Consider the following 19,537-nt stretch of genomic DNA (forward strand, 5'->3'; position numbering starts at 1 on the left):
GTTCAAGGTTGAACACCAGTAAGAAAGCAGGGACTTGATCAAGGTTTGTCTTGCAACAAGGATGTGTTCTTAACTACTGTATGTGGTGTTATTCCTCTCCATCCTCATTCTTCATCTCTCCATATAGTTATGTGTAAGTATTTGTGAAGCAGTAAGTCTAATTACTCAGAATGAACAGTGCCTGTCATTTATACTAAATACTCTTTGAAGCAGATACCAAGAATTTCTTTGGGTCATACTGAGACAAATTTTGGATCCTCTAAGAACATAGTTTTGATTTACATGCATATTTAATCATGCCAGGATAAAGCCTATACTTCAAAAGGTAACCAAAACCCTAACAGTATTGGAAAAGCACCGTGTAACTAGGATTTTCAGAACAGATTAATTCAGAGTTTATAGTAGGGCTGGTTCAAGACGTATGGCTGCTGATTTCATTTATATTTATCTTGGAGGTTGTTGTAGATCAATAAACAAAGTTGCCTCTTTTTTTTTTTTTTTTTTTTTTTTTTGCGATACATGGGCCTCTCACTGTTCTGGCCTCTCCCATCGCGGAGCACAGGCTCCAGACACGCAGGCTCAGCAGCCATGGCTTACGGGCCCAGCCACTCCGCGGCATGTGGGATCTTCCCGGACCGGGGCACGAACCCGTGTCCCCTGCATCGGCAGGCAGACTCTGAACCACTGCGCCACCAGGGAAGCCCGCCTCATTCTTTTTAATGGCTGCATAGTTTAATTCTTCTGATGGACACTCAAATTTACAGTTTTTGTTATTAAAATCAGTTGCTGCCCTAGGTACTCCCTTACAATCTTGTACACACATTTTTTCACACGTGTACAGGTGAGTATATCTGTGAAATGAGTTTCTTAAAAATGAAACTGGTTGGATCAAAGGGTGTGTTTGAATTTATTAGCTGTGGCCAGATTTCCCTTCACAGAGATTTTATCTACTCAGACCAGTAAGGGATGAGAAAATGAGCGTCAGTTTCCATGCTCTTGCCAACACTTTGTTGTGGAACTTTTTTTTTTATCTTTGTCAGTATTGTAAGTGAAAAATAGAATCTCATTATGGTTTTAATTTGCATTTCTTTTGTATGAAATTGAGCATCTTTACATGTATTTATGGGCCATTTGTATTTTTTTTTGGAATCTGAGATGCTTTTTTCATCTTTCCAGGAGTATTGCTACCTGGTTGACAGGTGCTATTTCAAAATGTATGCTTTAAACAACAAGGTCCTACTGTATAACACAGAGAACTATATTCAGTGTTCTATGATAAACCATAATGGAAAAGAATATATATTTAAAAAGTATGTATATGTATAACTGAATCACCTTGCTGTACAGCAGAAACTAACACAACATTGTAAATTAACTATACTTCAATTTAAAAAATCATGAGTGGAAAAAATAAAAATAAAATGCATGCCAATCACAGAGAAGGAAAATTTTAAAAATATACAGTATTATAGGATTGATGAAATTTGGTAACTTTCTATTCTTTGTCCTATGGTTGGTCGGCCTTTTTCTTACTGATTTGTATGAACTTTTAGCAGTTTGGCATTCTGGATATGAGCTGCAGTTTTTGCCTAGTTTGCCATTTGTTTCCTTGCCTTGTTTATGACATTTCATGCCTTGCAGAAACACGAATTTTATACAAGCGTTTAACCACTTTTTTTTTTTTTTTTTTTTTTTTTTTTGCGGTACGCGGGCCTCTCACTGTTGTGGCCTCTCCCGTTGCGGAGCACAGGCTCCGGACGCGCGGTCTCAGTGGCCATGGCTCACGGGCCCAGCCGCTCTGCGGCATGTGGGATCTTCCTGGACTCGGGGCACGAACCCGTGTCCCCTGCATCGGCAGGCGGACTCTCAACCAATGCGCCAGGGAAGCCCTAACCACTTTTTAATGTGGATTTTACATCACACCCTGGCCAAGGTTGTTTTAAATAAGCCTCCATGTATTCTGTACTCTAGTATGTTTTTGTCTTAAACATCTTTGATCAGTCTGGAATTGGGGGGGTGGCGCTGAGGCAGGGAGTCTTTTATTATTGCCCCACCCCCCACCCCGAGAACACTGTTACTGAGGATTGCTTACCCATACAGTCAGGTTTTTTTCTTCATTCCTGCATGCGGGCTTTCTCTGGTTGCGGCGAGTTGGGGCTACTCTTTGTTGTGGCGCGTGGGCTTCTCATTGCGGTGGCTTGTTGTGGAGCCGGGCTCTAGGGCATGTGGGCTTCAGTAGTTGTGTTGCACGGGCTTAGTTGCTCCACGGCATGTGGGATCCTCCCGGACTGGGGCTTGAACCCGTGTCCCCTCATTGGCAGGCAGACTCTCAACCACTGTGCCACCAGGGAAGCCCTAGTCAGTTTTTCATCACTCATAACTTGAGCATTACTTGTTGACATTCATTAAAGTTATAAATAATACATAGTTTATTATTAAAAACTTTTTAGGGCTTCCTTGGTGGCACAGTGGTTGAGAGTCTGCCTGCAGATGCAGGGGACATGGGTTCATACCCTGGTCCGGGAGGATCCCACATGCCGCGGAGCGGCTGGGCCCGTGAGCCATGGCTGCTGAGCCTGCGCGTCTGGAGCCTCTGCTCCGCAGCGGGAGAGGCCACAATGGTGAGAGGCCCACGTACCACAAAAAAAAAAAATTTTTTTTAAATTTCTGGTGTTCATTTTGCAAAGCATTTGTCACCTTTCTGTGGATCTTTTTTCCCTTTATGACTTTTCTTTGAATCTGACTACTTGAGATGTTTCAAAAATTATAAATATATGTAAAGAAAACTATAAACAAATAACACGTTTGCAGTACATAATGTTTTAAAGTGCTTTGTTTATACCAGAATTTGTGACATTGGTTGGGATCAGAGTTTGCGGTTGGCTTGTACCATGCCGTCTGCCTGTGCGCATTGACTGCAAAAAATACTTAAGCTAAATTGATAGTACTTAGCACACCGGGTTTTTTTGCTTTGTTTTATTATATAGACAGTCCTGTTTGGAAATAGGGACTGTTTCTGACTTGCTCCAAGGATGTTTTTGCCACCTTAACCATCTACTTTGCTTAATCTGCCTCTTTTTTTTTTTTTTAAGTTTTATTTTAATAGCGCCAAAGACTTTTTTGTTTTTGGCCATGCCACACGGCTTGCGGTATCTTAGTTCCCAACCGGGGATTGAACCTGGCCCCCCTGCATTGGAAGCTTGGAGTCCTAACCACTGGACCGCCAGGGAATACCCTGCCTCTTGTTTAACTTGATTAATTTAGACTAGTGCTTTCCACAAGTTAGCAAGCATCAGAATCATAGGAAAGCTTGTTAGAACATAGATTGCTATGCCTCACCTTCAGAATTTTTGATTAAGTAGGTCTGAGGTGAGGCCAGTTCTGTATTTCTAACCAGTTCCCAGGTGATGCTGATGACTTTTTAAGCTAGTCTTTGTCCTAAGACAGTTAAAAAAACACTGGAGAATAGGGTATCCAGTAAAATGTAGAGTTCGGCCGTCCTGTGCAATTTTTGTTTACTAGTCCATTACTGAAACTTCAGAATAATGTAATTACAATTTATTATTGTGACCCCCTATTTTTATGGCTCACCCCTTAGTCTGGGTTAAGTATTTTATCACTACTATGAAAGGTAGTAAAACTTGACCTAACTAAAAGAAAATGGTTAGGGTTTTAATAGGACCACCAGTACCTACCTGGTTCTCCCTTCTTTGTGCTCTGTTTCAGGTTACTTTGTTTTTTTTAGCAAAGGGTTTCATACATCTAGCAGTACAGCAAATCACCAGGTATCTTTTTCATTTATTTACCTGGGACTTTTAGGAGAGTGTGTTAGTGTAGGAGGGGCCTGGGATTGGGAATCAGTACACTGATACCTAGTCTTAGCTGTTTAACTGGTTTTGAGACCCTGGAAAAGTTAACTGCTAGTACTCAGTTTTCTTCACTGGGAAAGCAGCAAATTTGATTGTATCTTTGAGAGATTTTCCAACTTCACAAATGTCTTTTTTCCTGAAGCTCTCTGTTGTACAAACAGCAAGCTTCCCATATTAGCTGGTGATGCAGGAGATAATTAACTGTAACATGTCATAGAATTGGATCACTGGGTGATGATCTAATCAATATTGAACTATTAGGAGTCTGTAGAATCTGGAAGTCAGAGGGTTCAGGTTTAGTTGACCATTCAACTTGGTAATAGGTAATACAATTTGTTAATAAAAGAAGGCAAATAATAGTTCCATTAATTTAATATATAAACTGCCATTTGTAACCTTTCCCCTCTTCTCAGAAAAATATGAAAGAATGAGCATTTGGGTTAGCTCTCCTTTTGGATGCCTCCATAGTGTTTTGGTGGTCTGAAGTTTGAGGAATATGAGAAAAGATCAAAATAAAAGGGTGTTTTGTTTTTTTTTTTAAGGACTTTTCAAGTGAAAGTTTGATACTTTAGTGGCTTTTTAATCACAATTTTAATATGTGAAATTAGAATGCATTTTACAGTCTATGTGGGTCTTCTAAGCAGGTAGAAGTTAGGTGGTTGTCAGTGCTTGAACTTGATCTAGCTGTACAAGTTGTCACTTCAAATAAGTAATATGTATTGCCGTAACTACATATGTTGAGCTCATTTGTTAATTAAAGTATCTTCAAAATAATACACTAAGATTCCATGTTGAAATGAGTTGGCTTGCAAACTGAGCAGTAGAGTGTAAATTTGATAGTATTTAAGCAGATATTTGCTGTTCAAAGAGTGACCAGTTCGGGTTTTTTGCCTTGCAAAGCAACAGACAAGAGCTTTGTTGAATCTAAGGAAATTATCCACAAGTAGATGAAACTGTATTAATGTTTTGCTACTGAGATAATGTGCAAAAGGACTGCCCAGCTCATGTCAGTAATAACATCTGAAGGCAGGAGAAAGCACCACATGTCCTCAAAGAGATAAAAGATATTTCAGAGCATCTAGAGGATAGTGTAGCTGATTCATGCACCGTGGTGCACTGTGGTTAAGGCATTGAGTCATAGTTTAATTGGCTCTGTTTTTGCTTCATGGTCTTAATATAAAATAATCTTGCAGGTAATGCTGTGTCGATGCCAGGAATGTGGTAGCTTCCTTTTTAAAATAGGACCAAAGAAGAAGGAAACATAACATATAAAGAGTAAAGATGGATTTCTTTGCCAAAAGTCTTAATTTACAATTAAGTTCAGGTAAAATAAAGAGAGGGCTTCCTGTGGGTTGTATACTGTCATTTTGCTGAACTTGGTGCTCCAGCAGATGGCCTTAGCTAAAAATATCAAGTTGGTCCGTGAAAGATTAGATTAGACTAATTTGTCAAGAATAGAGCCAGGGGGCTTCCCTGGTGGCGCAGTGGTTGGGAGTCCTCCTGCCGATGCAGGGGACATGGTTTCGCGCCCCGGTCCGGGAGGATCCCACGTGCCGCGGAGTGCCTGGGCCCGTGGGCCATGGCCGCTGGGCCTGTGCGTCCGGAGCCTGTGCTCCGCAACGGGAGAGACCACACAGTGAGAGGCCCGCGTACCGCAAAACAAAAAATAGAGCCAGAATAGTGAAGTCATAAATAATGACATCAGATTTTTATACTGCTTTTAATTCTGTAAATAAAACCATGGATTTGTATTTTAACTGAATGACCTGTGACTTCAGCATTTGCAATTTGTCCAGGTGCCAAATGTAGGATAGCGTTTCGTGTTAGTGACAGTAGCAGCCAGAATGGAATGGACAGGAGATGGCTGACCCATACAGCCATTCTGCAAACCACCCTTCTTCTGAGTGCCTGTATCACACATTAGCTGTCTTCTCTTGAGCCATCCCTAAGCCTAGTTTTCCTCTTTGCTTCATTGATACAGCTAATGCCATTTGCCTTTTCTCTTCCATATGTATTTATCAGCATTTCCATAGTGCTAATGCTGCTACTCATTCCATGAATATATTCCTTTTTATGATTCTTTACCATCATTTTATTGAATTGGATGGGGCTGGGGAAAGAAAGATGGTAGACTTGTGCTCTCTTAGTCCTTTTGAACCAGGAGTCTGTTAGCTTAAGTGAGGAATTATTAGGATTTTAAAGAAGTACAACATTTTAGTGCTGTAATGTGATAAAGCAACTTAAAATGGTTTCTTAGTTTTATTCGCAGGTTGAATATTTGTTTAAAATTTTATTTTGTTTTTAAGAAATTTTTTAAGTGACTGATTTTGCTTTGGCATTTGTGTGAAACCATGTGTTTGTTATATTCCATCATCAGATTTACCTTGTTTTCTCAATGCATTGCAGTATTACAGGCTCACTTGACAGGATTTGATAATGTATAACTTTGATATATTCACTGAAAAGTTTTTCTGGAAGCTTAATTTTGCAATTGATTATGAAACAATAGCACACTTGGTTTGAATAAGAGTTTAATTTTGACTTATCTGATGTCTTTGCATTTCATATTTATGTCATGAAGGTTAGTTTTAAAATGCCCTAAATGAACCTTAACTAACATGTTCTTTGTCAATATAGGTATATGACTGATGGGATGTTACTTCGTGAAGCTATGAATGATCCTCTCTTGGAGCGTTATGGTGTAATAATTCTTGATGAGGCTCATGAAAGGACATTGGCTACAGATATTCTCATGGGTGTTCTGAAGGAGGTTGTTAGACAGAGATCAGATTTAAAGGTGAATTAATTTATTTGTTGTTAAAAAATACCTATATATGTATGTATATATAAAAAACAGGGAGCACATGATGCTCACTCTAATCGACTACAAAAAATAATCACCTGTAAAAGAAGCAACCAATAAGAGTACCTATAGTGGTTATCCTTTCTTTCTAATTTACCTTGCTGTGTCTTTTAGACTTTAAGTATGTATTTTTGGTAATGCCTTTTTAAGCCAAATTTTTTTGGTAATGTATTTTTTAGTAATGTATTTTTAGTAATATATTTTAGTAATGTATTTTTAAGCCAAATCTTTTCAGTTTCTAACCCACCCAGTTTTTTGTTTCTTGTTTTGTTTTGTTTTAAATGATCTAATGGTGTTTTTAAGCCTTCTGTTCACCCTGACTTTATTAAGTACAGGGAACGCCTTCATTAAGGATCAAATCTTTGTCCTTGTCCCAACACAAACATGCTCATTATAACTCGTAATGCTGGAGAGTGGAATATCTACACCCAGAATAAACCACTCCTTAGAAATGCCTTCCCTTAACCTAGGGTCTTGTGTTTGTTTGTTTGTTTTTCTGTCCATTACACCACTTAGACCCTGGCCAGTGTTACTGTGTTGATAAGGGCTTAAAACTGACTGAATATGCTGACGTTTTTGTCTCCCAAAGTTTATGAAAGTTCCCCTTTTGCATTGTGTCTGTGTGTATGTGTGTACCATTCATTGGAACTTAGTATCGTGTGTTAGTGTATGTGTTACAGAGGGTTTGTATACTAGGCAGAAAGATTCTTGGTCTTAAGAAAAATTGATATTGAGTATGATTTGGCTTATAAATATTAAATTTATGCTTTTAAAGAATATATTTGAATAACTATATGAGTACTGTCATTATTGATTAAACCTTATGAGCTACTGAAATTTTTAGTTAGGAACTCAAAGTAGAAATTAAGAACTCTGTAGTGGAATGTTTAAGGGGGGAGCCTTCTATTTAAGTACGTTTTTAATGGGTCATATAACGTCATAATTTAAATAAAAGGAGGGTGACTACACGGTCATGCAACCCTGCACCTGAACAACCTTTTTTCACTGTGGCTTTTACAGCAGTATAGAAAGCCTCTGTTTTAGAAAATTTTCTGAAGAACATATGCTTAATAAAGATGGTTTGGAAGAATAGAGAAATATTTTGTTTTGTTTTGTTTTTGCGCTTTCTTCCTGTTTTCCCCTATGTGCAAGGTTGTCATGTTTTGTTTTAATAACATAGCTGCAATCATACTACATATTTATGTTGTCTTTTACCAAGCCCTTTTACATATCATGTAATTATATAAACTTTGGTTTTTAAGGTGTTGCTTCATGAACATGTATTCTAGTTTATTTATTGGATGCCAGGTTTATTCCTACTTTTTAAAAATGTAAATAGCTTACTATAGCACAGCTTTTCTGTATTTGAATTTTTTAATCACAGTTTATTTAGGCATATTGACATATTTGGAGCAGTAAACATTACTCTTCTGTTTTTTACTTTAAAACCACATAAGTATCTTTGAAGACAGCTTCACTTAATTTACTGTTTTCTTTTCAGGTTATAGTTATGAGCGCTACTCTAGATGCAGGAAAATTCCAGATTTACTTTGATAACTGTCCTCTCTTAACTATTCCTGGGCGTACACATCCTGTTGAGATCTTTTATACTCCCGAACCAGAGAGAGATTATCTTGAAGCAGCAATTCGAACCGTGATCCAGATTCATATGTGTGAAGAAGAGGAAGGAGATCTTCTACTTTTCTTAACTGGTCAAGAGGTATTGTCATTATTTGCTTCATTATTTATAGTTTCTATTAGGCAACAACTTTAAGAACTTGGCATATATTAACCATATATTTCTTATCCCAGTATTTAAAGTTTTTCTTCAACCTGATTGTATATATATATGAAATATTTAACTCCTTTTATCTGTGTACTCTAGGAATACCCTTTTATACTATTAGTCTTTGTGTTCTAGTTAATTACCCTAAGAATATTAAATGCTTTTAGAATTTCAAGATTTAGCAATTGTAGTCTCAACTTTGGAGAGACCTGGGTGGTGAGTAGTGTTGTGTTAATTTGCAATTTTGCTGAGGTATGAATTTGAATCACAGGTGATGTGAAATCTGGTTATTATAGTCAGTAATTTAGTTTGTAAGTGAACTCAGGTAATTCAGGTGCCCATCTACCATCAAAACAAATGTGTGTGTTTTGTTTTTGTCTTCTTGCATGTGTTTACTGAGGATTGGAAGGAATCACTGAAATTCCTTAGTTAGAATTTACATCAATTTTAAGATAGGAATTTTATTCTCAGATGCAGCATTTTCTAAACTCATATCCAACAGGATGTTTACAGGTGTGCTGAAAAATTCTTGATGGCTAAATAAACTCGATGAAAGCTATCTGGATAAAATAGTTTTAGAAAGCCTTTTCTAGAGGTTTTCTTAAAGCTTGTCATTTGCTGTAGTAGGCTTTGTGAATTTTCTAGAACTTGCTTCTCAAACTAATATATGTGCTGATCACCTAGAAAGCTTGAAGATTCTGATTCAATAGGTCAGGTAGGGCCTGAGATTCTATTCCTAGCAAGGTTCTAGAGGAGTGCTTTTCCATTACAACTTTCTTCATAGCTGGAAATGTTCTGTATCTGTGCTGTTCATTCACCTCCACTAGAATGTGAACTCTCTTATTTGCGTTCAGTCTGCAGGGATGCTTGATATATAATATTTGATCAAATGCTGTTGCATTAAGAGCTATAAATGTTGAGTGACTTTTTTACCCTTGCATTTTTTCAGTATTGTCCATATGATTTATTATTTCTGTCCCATTGACCATAGTTTCTTTTCTGTAGAGCAGGGTTTTTCGACCATAGCACTATTTATGTTGTAGGCTGATTAATTCTTTGCTGTGGGTACCCCATGCATTGTAGGATGTTTCTTAGTGTCTCTGGCCTTTACGCATTAGATGCAGTTACACTCCCCCAGTCTGTAGACGTTGCCAAATGTCCCCTGGGGGTGCAAAATCATTCACAGTAGAGAATCATATTTGTTCTTTTGGGGAAAAAGGTGGGTTGCAAATTCAGTTTTACAGATAGATCTCTGTATGTATTAGTCTCCCTTTGTATGCATTTTGAATGGAAGAATTTATATATGTATTTTGTAAGCAAGAGTACCAAATGCTTTTTAGATGCATGTAAACAGTGTTTATCCTATAATGCAATGTTGAGGCTGTTGTATTCATTTTGTTCTTTTGTGTATGGTCTCTATAGTTTCTCACTTCCTCCAAAGTGCATAGCATGTTTTTTTAACGGCTATTCAAAATAGTCATTATGTTCAGATAGACAAGCATATTAGAATTCTATCAAAAATATCAGATGGCCTTATGGAGACGACCTGAGATGCTTTTCTATGAGTTAAATTTCTGTGGTTGATATTTTGGCAGCTACCCCACAGCTGGGGAAAGGAAGGGAATAAGCCCCAAGGTTTTCAAATGTGTGTATCTTTCAGTAAAGTATTACTGTAATTGAACTAGGTTTACATGTGTCCTGTTGCATTTTTAAGTTTCCTTTAGAAGACTAATAAAGTCTTGAAGAATGTAAAGACCTTTAAGGATAAGGTATCAATACTACTATTCCTCATGTCTGTGAACCTGTTATTTTTACTTGGTCAGTTAAATGGTAGATTCTGGGAATTCAGTACTCCTGTCTCCATAAATTTGAATAGCATCCATAAAATTTAGCTATCTTGACATTTAAAAATGATGACCATGTTACCATTTTGACCACGTAAACAGTTGTGTTTTCTGTAGTCCCTTGAGTTAATTTGGGAGGGGAGAGACCAGTTTTTAATTGGTGAAAGGTTGGAAAACATGTGAATTCTAGAATGTGTATTATTTTTTTGTTAATCCATTAAATCAAGTGTTCCTAGAAGAACTCCTTAGAGGAGCTGTGCTACTGAATTAGATAAGAATGATTATAATTGAAATATCAATTGTAGATGCTTAAAGATGTTGAAACCTTCATTCTTTAAGCAGTATATTCTTTTATCTTTAATTTCACTGAATCTTTTCCACATGCAGGAGTTGAGATTCTTTAAATTAGTAGGGTCTGAATTAATTTACTAACATACATATTGATGCTTTTGGAGCTGAAAGTCTTTCCTGAATTCAGAAACTCTTAAACTTTTGTCTCAGTTCTCAATTCATGACTAAGCAGAAGGTTGCATTGTGCTGATGAATGTTAATAAGCTTTGTGGTCTTCAGAACTGACAGTGTTGACTCTGGAAGTTTGGTTAAATTTAGGGAAAATTTTGTTGCTGAGTTTAAAAGCATAGTGTTTAGAACTTTGTATAAAAACATAAATGGTGTGGCATTTTTTTCCCCTCTGCTCTTTAGAGTAGTCTTTATATCCCGTGCAATAGTGGTTTTGTTTTAGCTCCATACATGCTTAGCAAATACTTCTAGTACTTCCAAGTACAATAATCTTGTTAAAATTTCTGGAGTCTGCAAATGCATGATTTGGGGCACTTTTAATTTTCTATATAAAATCTGGGATTTGGTGGCTTCTGACCATTTATTTTCCAGTCGAATATATTATAGAATTAACAAAATTGAAAATACTGGTGTCAGTTTTCCTATAGGATATGTAATATATAAAATTTAGTTTTGGATTTATATTCAGTTTTTTTTGCGGGGGTGGGGAAGAGGTCTAATTTTGTATTTGTATACCAGCAGGGGGCATTCTAATCTAGGTTCAGCATTTGAAAGCAGTTTTTTTGGTAAAAATATTTGTTTCATTTGTTATATTTTTTTCAGTGAATAGCAAACTTTCATTTTCGTTTGGAAACTTTAGATCTCAAAGGAAACTATTACATCAAATACTTAGTAGTAATTTTCTGTGTCACAATTTTCAAGACTTTATCTGTTATTCAAGAAAACTGGTATGTTTGAAATTGATGGAAAAAACCTTTTTTTTGTTGTTCTTAAGTATCCAAAATCTTTGTATTCTTTAACATGGAAACACAGTTGCACTTTGATTTACAATCATTTCAAGGAAAATTATTCTAGCTTGATTATAATATACAATAAATTAACCTGATAAATGTTTAAAAATCATTCTGTCTTTTGAATAAAAGATAATTTGTCAATAAGGGTAACTTCTGGTAGAGATTATTGGACAGACTGCCAAATCATTTAGCATACTTCTGAGTTTAACTAAATCAAAGCTTCTGTAAAATTTAAAATTGGCTCCCTTCCCATTTTCAAGTCCCTTTGCCATCCCCTAGAGCCTCCCATCCACCTGTCGCTCATACACTCTCAGTATTCATTGTGTGTCCTCTCTTTAAAACTGGGTTTGAATGCAAATGTATTGGAATCGTTTTCTGTAGTAGGGAAACTTTTGAAGAGGCTCTAAGATATTTGGGTTAACCTAGTTCTTAAATATCTATGTTGATACTGTAGAGGTGTGTGTTCTCATTAAGCACAATGAAGCAAATCTTCCATATAATTGCATTAGTGATACGTGACATTAAAGCCTAATTGGCTTGTTTAAAATATCTAGCACATCAATTTCTTTTAGATTGTGAAAATTGAAAAGGTTATGAGTGCAGTTAAATATTCCTGGGTGAGAAATTTCAATTTTAGTACAGTTTGTTGAGAATTAATTAGGATATCGAGTCTAAGAAAAAGGGTGTGGAATGCCAATAAGGCAATTTTGTGTTTATTTGACTACAGAAGTCAGTTTCTTGGATTATTTTTGGAAATCCCAGTGAAATTTGCTAAATTAATTTTGATTACTAAAATGAAAATAAGGTGCATAGGACTAGGATTATGATAAATACTTAAAATGTTTCAGTGTGTATTCATTTTATTTTCAAACTCAAACTTTTGTAGGAAATTGATGAAGCCTGTAAGAGAATAAAGCGTGAGGTTGATGATTTGGGCCCTGAAGTTGGTGACATTAAAATCATTCCACTGTACTCTACACTCCCACCTCAGCAGCAGCAACGCATTTTTGAGCCTCCGCCTCCAAAAAAGCAGAACGGAGCAATTGGAAGAAAGGTAGCATTGAAATGTTCTCTATAAACATTGCATTAATGCCGAAAGATTTGTCTGTGAGATATCAAACTATATTGAATTAATTATAAAGGAGTAAGTTATGGGTGATTGTCATCTGAATTGTGTGCTACAGCGTTACCTGTATTTCCAAAGTAAATAGAAAGAAATGTATTTGAGTAGAGTTTTGCATATCTTTTGACCTTAGAGTAAGAGCAGATACTGCTTCCCTCTCTCCCCAGAAGTTCCTCCTTAGCAAATGGAAGGTTGATTGGGGTGAGGAAGACAGCCAGATGTCTTCCTCCCCATTAAATCACTTGGCAAAAACTAAGTACTTTTTTCTTTAGTGCCTTGGCTTCTGCCTAGAATTTTTGTCAAGACCTAACCAAATGTCATGTCTGTAGGTATGAAATGGTGACTGCACAGATCTCTAATAACAGCAACAGTAATCACACTGCGTAAATATTTGGATTTCTTGTGGGCAGGAACTGTGGATCCTTTTGGTGTGGATATCTGCCTGGCACAGGAAGGGAGCCAGGGGAATTCCAGCCTTGTTTCTGGGTGCTTTGTGTGTGGGGGGGGCGTGTATAGGAAGGAGATCTGAGTTTGATACAGGTAGCTATGCCTTTATTTTTTAAGAGATGGAGATTCTCTTAGATCCTTTGAAAATAAGATTGCATTGTTTGAAAAGGTTGGAAAGCCACTAGAGTCAATTTGGCTTCTAAAAAGCCCAGCCACTTATTAGGCTATATAATAAGCTGCATGTGAATTTTGGTACGATTCTTGATCTGGTTTTAAAGTTTGCATATTTTAAACTGGGTATAGTTGATTACCTTCATCACCTTGGGGAGATGATTGTCGGGGATTAAGCTTATTGTATACAGGGTACTAACATATCTAGAACAGTCTAGGCCCTCGTGGCAACTGTTACACATTTCTTGAGTTTATTCATGTAGAAAAGTCTTAGGAAATATTACTCACTTACGACTTGTTTGTCAGTCAGATTTGGAATTTATTGCTTTCTTCTGTCTGTATTCTAGCTTAACAGATTCACAATTTTTTTTGCTGTAATTTTTCGATCTTTTTTCCCAACATTTTTGATGATTGTTGGAAAATTACAAATTATAAAGATATTTAAATGTATCATGGTTAATTATCTCTTTACATGGCTGTGTAAAAGTTAAATGAACCAGATACATTTTTCAAATGGAAAGAACTTACTGAAAAGTTAGGCACCCCCAGCGTAGTGGTATATAAATTAACAGGAGGTTGATAAGGAAAAATATTAGGTTTTGAGTTTTTCATAGATCAACAAGCGTAGTGAATATGACTTTTAAAAAAATAATCTGATCATAGCTTCATTATGTTCAATTATTGCAATTATTTTTGTCAGTGCTGTCTCTAGAATATGTTTTAAAATATTTTCTGTTTATGTGCATTCAGAACTTTGGGGGACAGTTTTAAGTGATAACTTTAGTATATAATTTTGAAGTTGATTTGTTGACTGAAAAGTACTCATTCTCTGTGGAGTTTTTAACTTCACTCTTTGTCAATGGATGTATATAAAAATAGCTGTTTCGTAAACATTTTCTGTAGTAAAGAGGAGTTAGAGTTAGTACATCCTCCAGGCAGGTGATTTAATTTTCTCTTGAAATCATGTACACTTTGTGTTATCTGCATTCGTTTTAATTTTAAAATGGTGTTTTTATTTATCTTTGAGTAAAATTGGCTTACAGCAAGATTTGCCATGTTTGTCTTTTCATGTAGTTCTCTTCATTCCATTTTGAGTTACTTTGAGAACTATTGGGCCCACACATTAAAACTTACTTCATATCTGAGCTCTTCGCTCTGTTAATACTAGTATATTGGAAATTTAGGTTCAGTCTGGTGTCAGTCCAGTACATGGTACATTTTGTAGACTCTACAGCCAAAGCCCATGGAATAGAATGAGTTGTTTGGTTTTTAAAACTATTGCTTTTCATGTTCTTGTAAATCCTAGGATATTTAGGAGAATTTTGTCTTTCTGAAAAGAGTGATTCAGCAGCAGTTGGATATATGTGTGATGGCCACAGATGTTGAGGGGAGGCCATTGGAGTTCCCAGGGCTTGGACTCACCTTGGGATCCCATCTCAGGCTTTTAATTCAGAATCAAAACTAAGGGCCACAGTGCTATTTCATCATCCACTAATGATGTTTCATTCAGCTAAAGCTATAGGATCTCTTGTTGGGAAATCATGTTATCTCCTGGAGTGAGTCAGCTTCATCTTAGAGGTTGAGAAGAGGGCTGTCATGGCCTCCCTGGATGATCCCAGGGGAGGGAGGACTTCCCTTGGCAATTGGTGCATTATTCTTTATGAGGAAAGACACATTGGACCCCAGCATGTTTAAGGGAAAGTGAACAATTTTTATAGAAGTTTATAGAGGAGGATTCACCCAGCAAATCATGTATTTTGAAGCTGGTCAGGGAAGGTAGGAGTGCCAGCTGAAACCCTGAGACTGTTGAAATGCACTAAGGCCAAGCAGTGACTGGCAGGCGAGATGAGCAAGTGACCATCAGACCCAGGGCTTGGCAGGTTCAGTTAGAATAGAAGAAAGGATTGGTGGGATTGTGGGAAAAGAAGAAGGGTAAGAATTAAGATGCACACAGGTTACATGAGGGAATGTGGGTGGATACCAGAACAGTAAGAACTGGTATTCAGTTGCTATTTTCCTGTTCTCTTTTTTAAATGCTACAACTTTGGTAATATCCTATTTATATTATAAAACAAAGAACTAGAGGCCAAGGCTTGATTCTTTTGTCATGAATTCATTAATTAAACATAACTGCCAGTTACTAGAATGGGACTTTCATTCAAGAGTGCTGTCACTGACTGATACAATTCATTTAAAATTACAGGGAGGGATAAATTGGGCATTGGGATTGACATATACACACTATTATATATAAAATAGATAACTAATAAGGACCTACTGTATAGCACAGGGAGCTCAATACTCTGTAATGACCTATATGGGAAAAGAATCTAAAAAAGAGTGGATATATATATATATATATATATGTAAACTGTACAGCAGAAAGTAACTCTGTTGTAAATCAACCATACTCCAATTTAAAAAAATATAAAGAGTGTGACAAAGCACAAAAATAAGTAAGTAGATAAATAAAATTACATAGGAACATTTAGGGGTTTACAGTCTGCTTCCAGTGTGAAACAAAATACTATTTGATTCATGTTTTTGTTAAATTACTTTATATTCGAGCACGTTTTGTAAGGTAGTACCTTATTATCTTACTCATTGTATTAATTTATGCAAAATAGGGTTCCTAATAGGATTGTGGTAAAACTAATAACAAAACAGCTTTTTAGTAAAGTTTTTAAATGTAGGCTATATTAAACGTAATCTTTTATGGGCACTGGGTACTTAACCAGTATTCCTTTTACAAATAGTTACTGAGTTCTTTTTATGTGGACTTGCAACATAACACCAATGGTAAACTTTCAAGTTTTTAATCAGGAAAGGTTGACGGCTTCCCTGGTGGCGCAGTGGTTAAGAATCCGCCTGCCAATGCAGGGGACACAGGTTCGAGCCCTGTTCCGGGAAGATCCCACATGCTGCAGAGCAACTAAGCCCGTGCACCACAATTACTGAGTCTGCGCTCTAGAGCCCGCGAGCCACAACTACTGAGCCTGTGCTCTAGAGCCCCAGAGCCACAACTACTGAAGCCCGCGTGCCTAGAGCCCATGCTCCGCAACAAGAGAAGCCACCACAATGAGAAGCCTGCGCAACGCAATGAGAGTAGCCCCCGTTTGCTGCAACTAGAGAAAGCCCACGTGCAGCAATGAAGACCCAACACAGCCAAAAATAAATAAATAAATAAATTGTTTTAAAAGAAAGGTTGAGAATGCAATTCATAAATTTATGTGAGGGTGGAGACTGTTACCTGTTTTGATCATGCTTGACATTTGTTCAAATATTTGACTTTAAGCTAAAGCTACAGTAGTTTTGTACATGCATGAAAGTTTACTCATCAGTAAGTCACTTGTATGCATTTTTTGACTAAGACTTATAGCTGCTGTTTTATGTAGATTTGGTGTTATTAAAATCCAGCAACTATTATTGTTTTTATTTAGTTTTCATTAATTTTGTCCATACAAATAGCTGATTTTTCTGTAGCTTATCTTAGAGTTTACTAATTAACAGTGTATGCTCAGAGCATTCATTGCTCAATATAAAAGAGAAATGGCCCTTATGGTGATGGCTCTGTAGTTTTAAAGAGAGGCTTAATAATACACTCTCTGAAGATAACTTAGTGTGGTGCTGCTGGGACATTTACAAACAAGCTAATGTCCTCACTGAATTGGAGACTCCCACCGAGTTCCCTAGGGACTAAAAATCCAAATTTGTTTAACCTAACTGCATTACTGAGTCCAAATAGAATTCAAGTAGAGCAACTCAAGTACTTTGAAATGGAATTACTGAAATAAATCAACGTGGATTCCATTAGAAGGCAGATTATTGAGGAGGAAAGGGATAAATCTAGCTGAGAGTTTATTCTTAACACATACAATATAAAAAGATTAGAATTGGCATCGCCAGACTTTTTGTCATAATGTTTATTCTATATATGGGGTTATTTACCTGAAATAATTCCTTTGCAAGTGAGGTTTGAACACTCTTTAAGACACTTTGAACACTTATTTGCAAGCTACAGTCTAGAAAGCTTATAACGTATATATTCCTGTCAGTAATATGTAAGTCCCTTGACAAATTCAGTATCACTGTGTTATGACCACTTCCTAATTAGATCATGTGCCACTTAACACATTTAGAACATACTTAGGGCTTGCCTCACTCACCCCACTGCTAAGGTTCCAAGACAGCTAGATAACTTTTATCATCTCATTTATTTCTCTATTCTTTTGTAATCTGTGGGTGTGTATGTTTTATTTAGCCTTAGTTAGTATTGTTTATCCAGCTCTAGTGGTAGAGTCAGTAGAAATACCTCCCTCAGAGTTGTACAATTTGTTATATGATTGTTCCCCTTTTTTGTCCCAAAACCCACCTCTCATAGGGTAGGTAGGTCCTACTCAAAAAAAAGTTTTTATCACCTTAAAGCTTTTTAACCAATTTACTTTTTTAATCTTTGGAAAAAGTCTAAAGACCATGCTTCTCTAGGTGTTTTTATGCTTGTATTTCAGAGTGTGACTTTGGGATGGCAGTTGACTTTATCATCAGTAATGACACGGAGCTTGTCAAAGTTGGTGTAATCACCTGATTCTTAAACACTTGTGAAATCACACATCCACACCACTTTATAAGGTGTTGTATGATTTGTCACACACACACCCAGAGAAGACACATGAACACCAAGTGAAATTATTTGGTGGACAAAAATTGTTTTTAAATAACTCAAAGGGTTAATCACATCAATACATTTTTATTACATTGAGTATATTTTGTTCTATTAGAAATATGTGAAATTTTTTTTCCCCCAAAATGTGTTTTAAACATCTATCTAGAAGTACAACATCTATCCATAATGGCAACCATTTTCACCCCAGAATAACAGAAAATTACAAGACCTCTTATGTAATCACAGGCATGTAGTTTGTGATTCTGTATAGTTTTAAGGGCTTTCCACATTATCTAAGTTTATATCTTAAAACTCTGTCTCAGCTAGACTAGTATACAAGAGTTATAAAAGGAAATTAAAGCTTGGGGGTGTTAAAACCTCTCCACTCTTACTTAGCTATTTAGGTTTGATTCCTGGCTTTGCCACCTACCCCTGCTCCTTCCACTACAACACACTGACTTTGTAGAAGAATATTAAATAAACTCTGGTTGTATTTATTTAAGTTCACCTGTTAACCTTGTTTATGCTTGCTTCAGCTCTAATTATTGAATGTGCGTGTCTTCAAAATGTTCTGGAAAATATATTTCATTAAGCATCAAACCACTTATGGTTTATTGTCCATTTGCTAGTTAGTAGTCTTTTCAACTGACCAATGCACAAAGGGAGTGTTTTTGTCTTAGACATGCAAGTGATTCTAAAATATTATCCTGTTAGTGATGTTCTAGTAATCTTTTTTTAATATATAAAAATTTATTTTATTTATTTTTGGCTGCGTTGGGTCTTCGTTGCTGTGCGTGGGCTTTCTCTGGTTGCGGCGAGCGGGGGCTACTCTTAGTTATGGTGCTTGGGCTTCTCGTTGTGGTGGCTTCTCTTGTTGAAGAGCACGGGCTCTAGGCACATGGGCTTCAGTAGTTTTGGCTCGCAGGCTCTAGAGTGCAGGCTCAGTAGCTGTGGCACACAGGCTTAGTTGCTCCGCGGCATTCTAGTAATCTTTTAAACCTCCAAGATTTCCTGGCAGTGTGAGTCCTTTCTTACATGTGCCTATGGGCATTCTTGTCCACATGCTCTCTCGTTTAAGCCGAACCTTCTATTTCTAGTGCTCTTCCCTTCCCTCTTGTGGGTAGATCCCACCTTACCTTCAACAACTCTCCTAAACGCCATTTTCTCGGTAAGTTTTCATTGTCTTCACTTTGGAAATAAACACTTTAAAAATCTTAGAGCGCTTTTTTTTTTTTTTTGTGTGTGTGCTGTACGCGGGCCTCTCACTGTTGTGGCCTCTCCCGTTGCGGAGCACAGGCTCCAGACGCGCAGGCTCAGTGGACATGGCTCACGGACCTAGCCTAGCGGCATGTGGGATCTTCCCGGACCAGGGCACGAACCCGTGTCCCCTGCATTGGCAGGCAGACTCTCAACCACTGCACCACCAGGGAAACCTTACAGCCCATTTTTGATGTCATT

The 19,537-nt window shown here is 37.0% G+C and overlaps 1 protein-coding gene across 2 annotated transcripts in view; it reads left to right on the top strand.

Annotated features, from left to right (window-relative positions):
- Window positions 1-19,537, top strand: part of DHX15 (DEAH-box helicase 15) — a 52,568-nt gene that overhangs the window by 18,495 nt on the left and 14,536 nt on the right. For both annotated transcript variants that reach the window (XM_060012741.1, XM_060012742.1), the window contains exons 4-6: window positions 6,507-6,666; window positions 8,234-8,452; window positions 12,562-12,729. In XM_060012741.1, coding sequence (XP_059868724.1) covers window positions 6,507-6,666; window positions 8,234-8,452; window positions 12,562-12,729 — 547 coding nt within the window. The remainder of the gene's footprint in view (window positions 1-6,506; window positions 6,667-8,233; window positions 8,453-12,561; window positions 12,730-19,537) is intronic.

This window comes from Delphinus delphis, chromosome 5 (genome assembly GCF_949987515.2).
Source record: "Delphinus delphis chromosome 5, mDelDel1.2, whole genome shotgun sequence".
Classification (NCBI taxonomy): domain Eukaryota; kingdom Metazoa; phylum Chordata; class Mammalia; order Artiodactyla; family Delphinidae; genus Delphinus; species Delphinus delphis.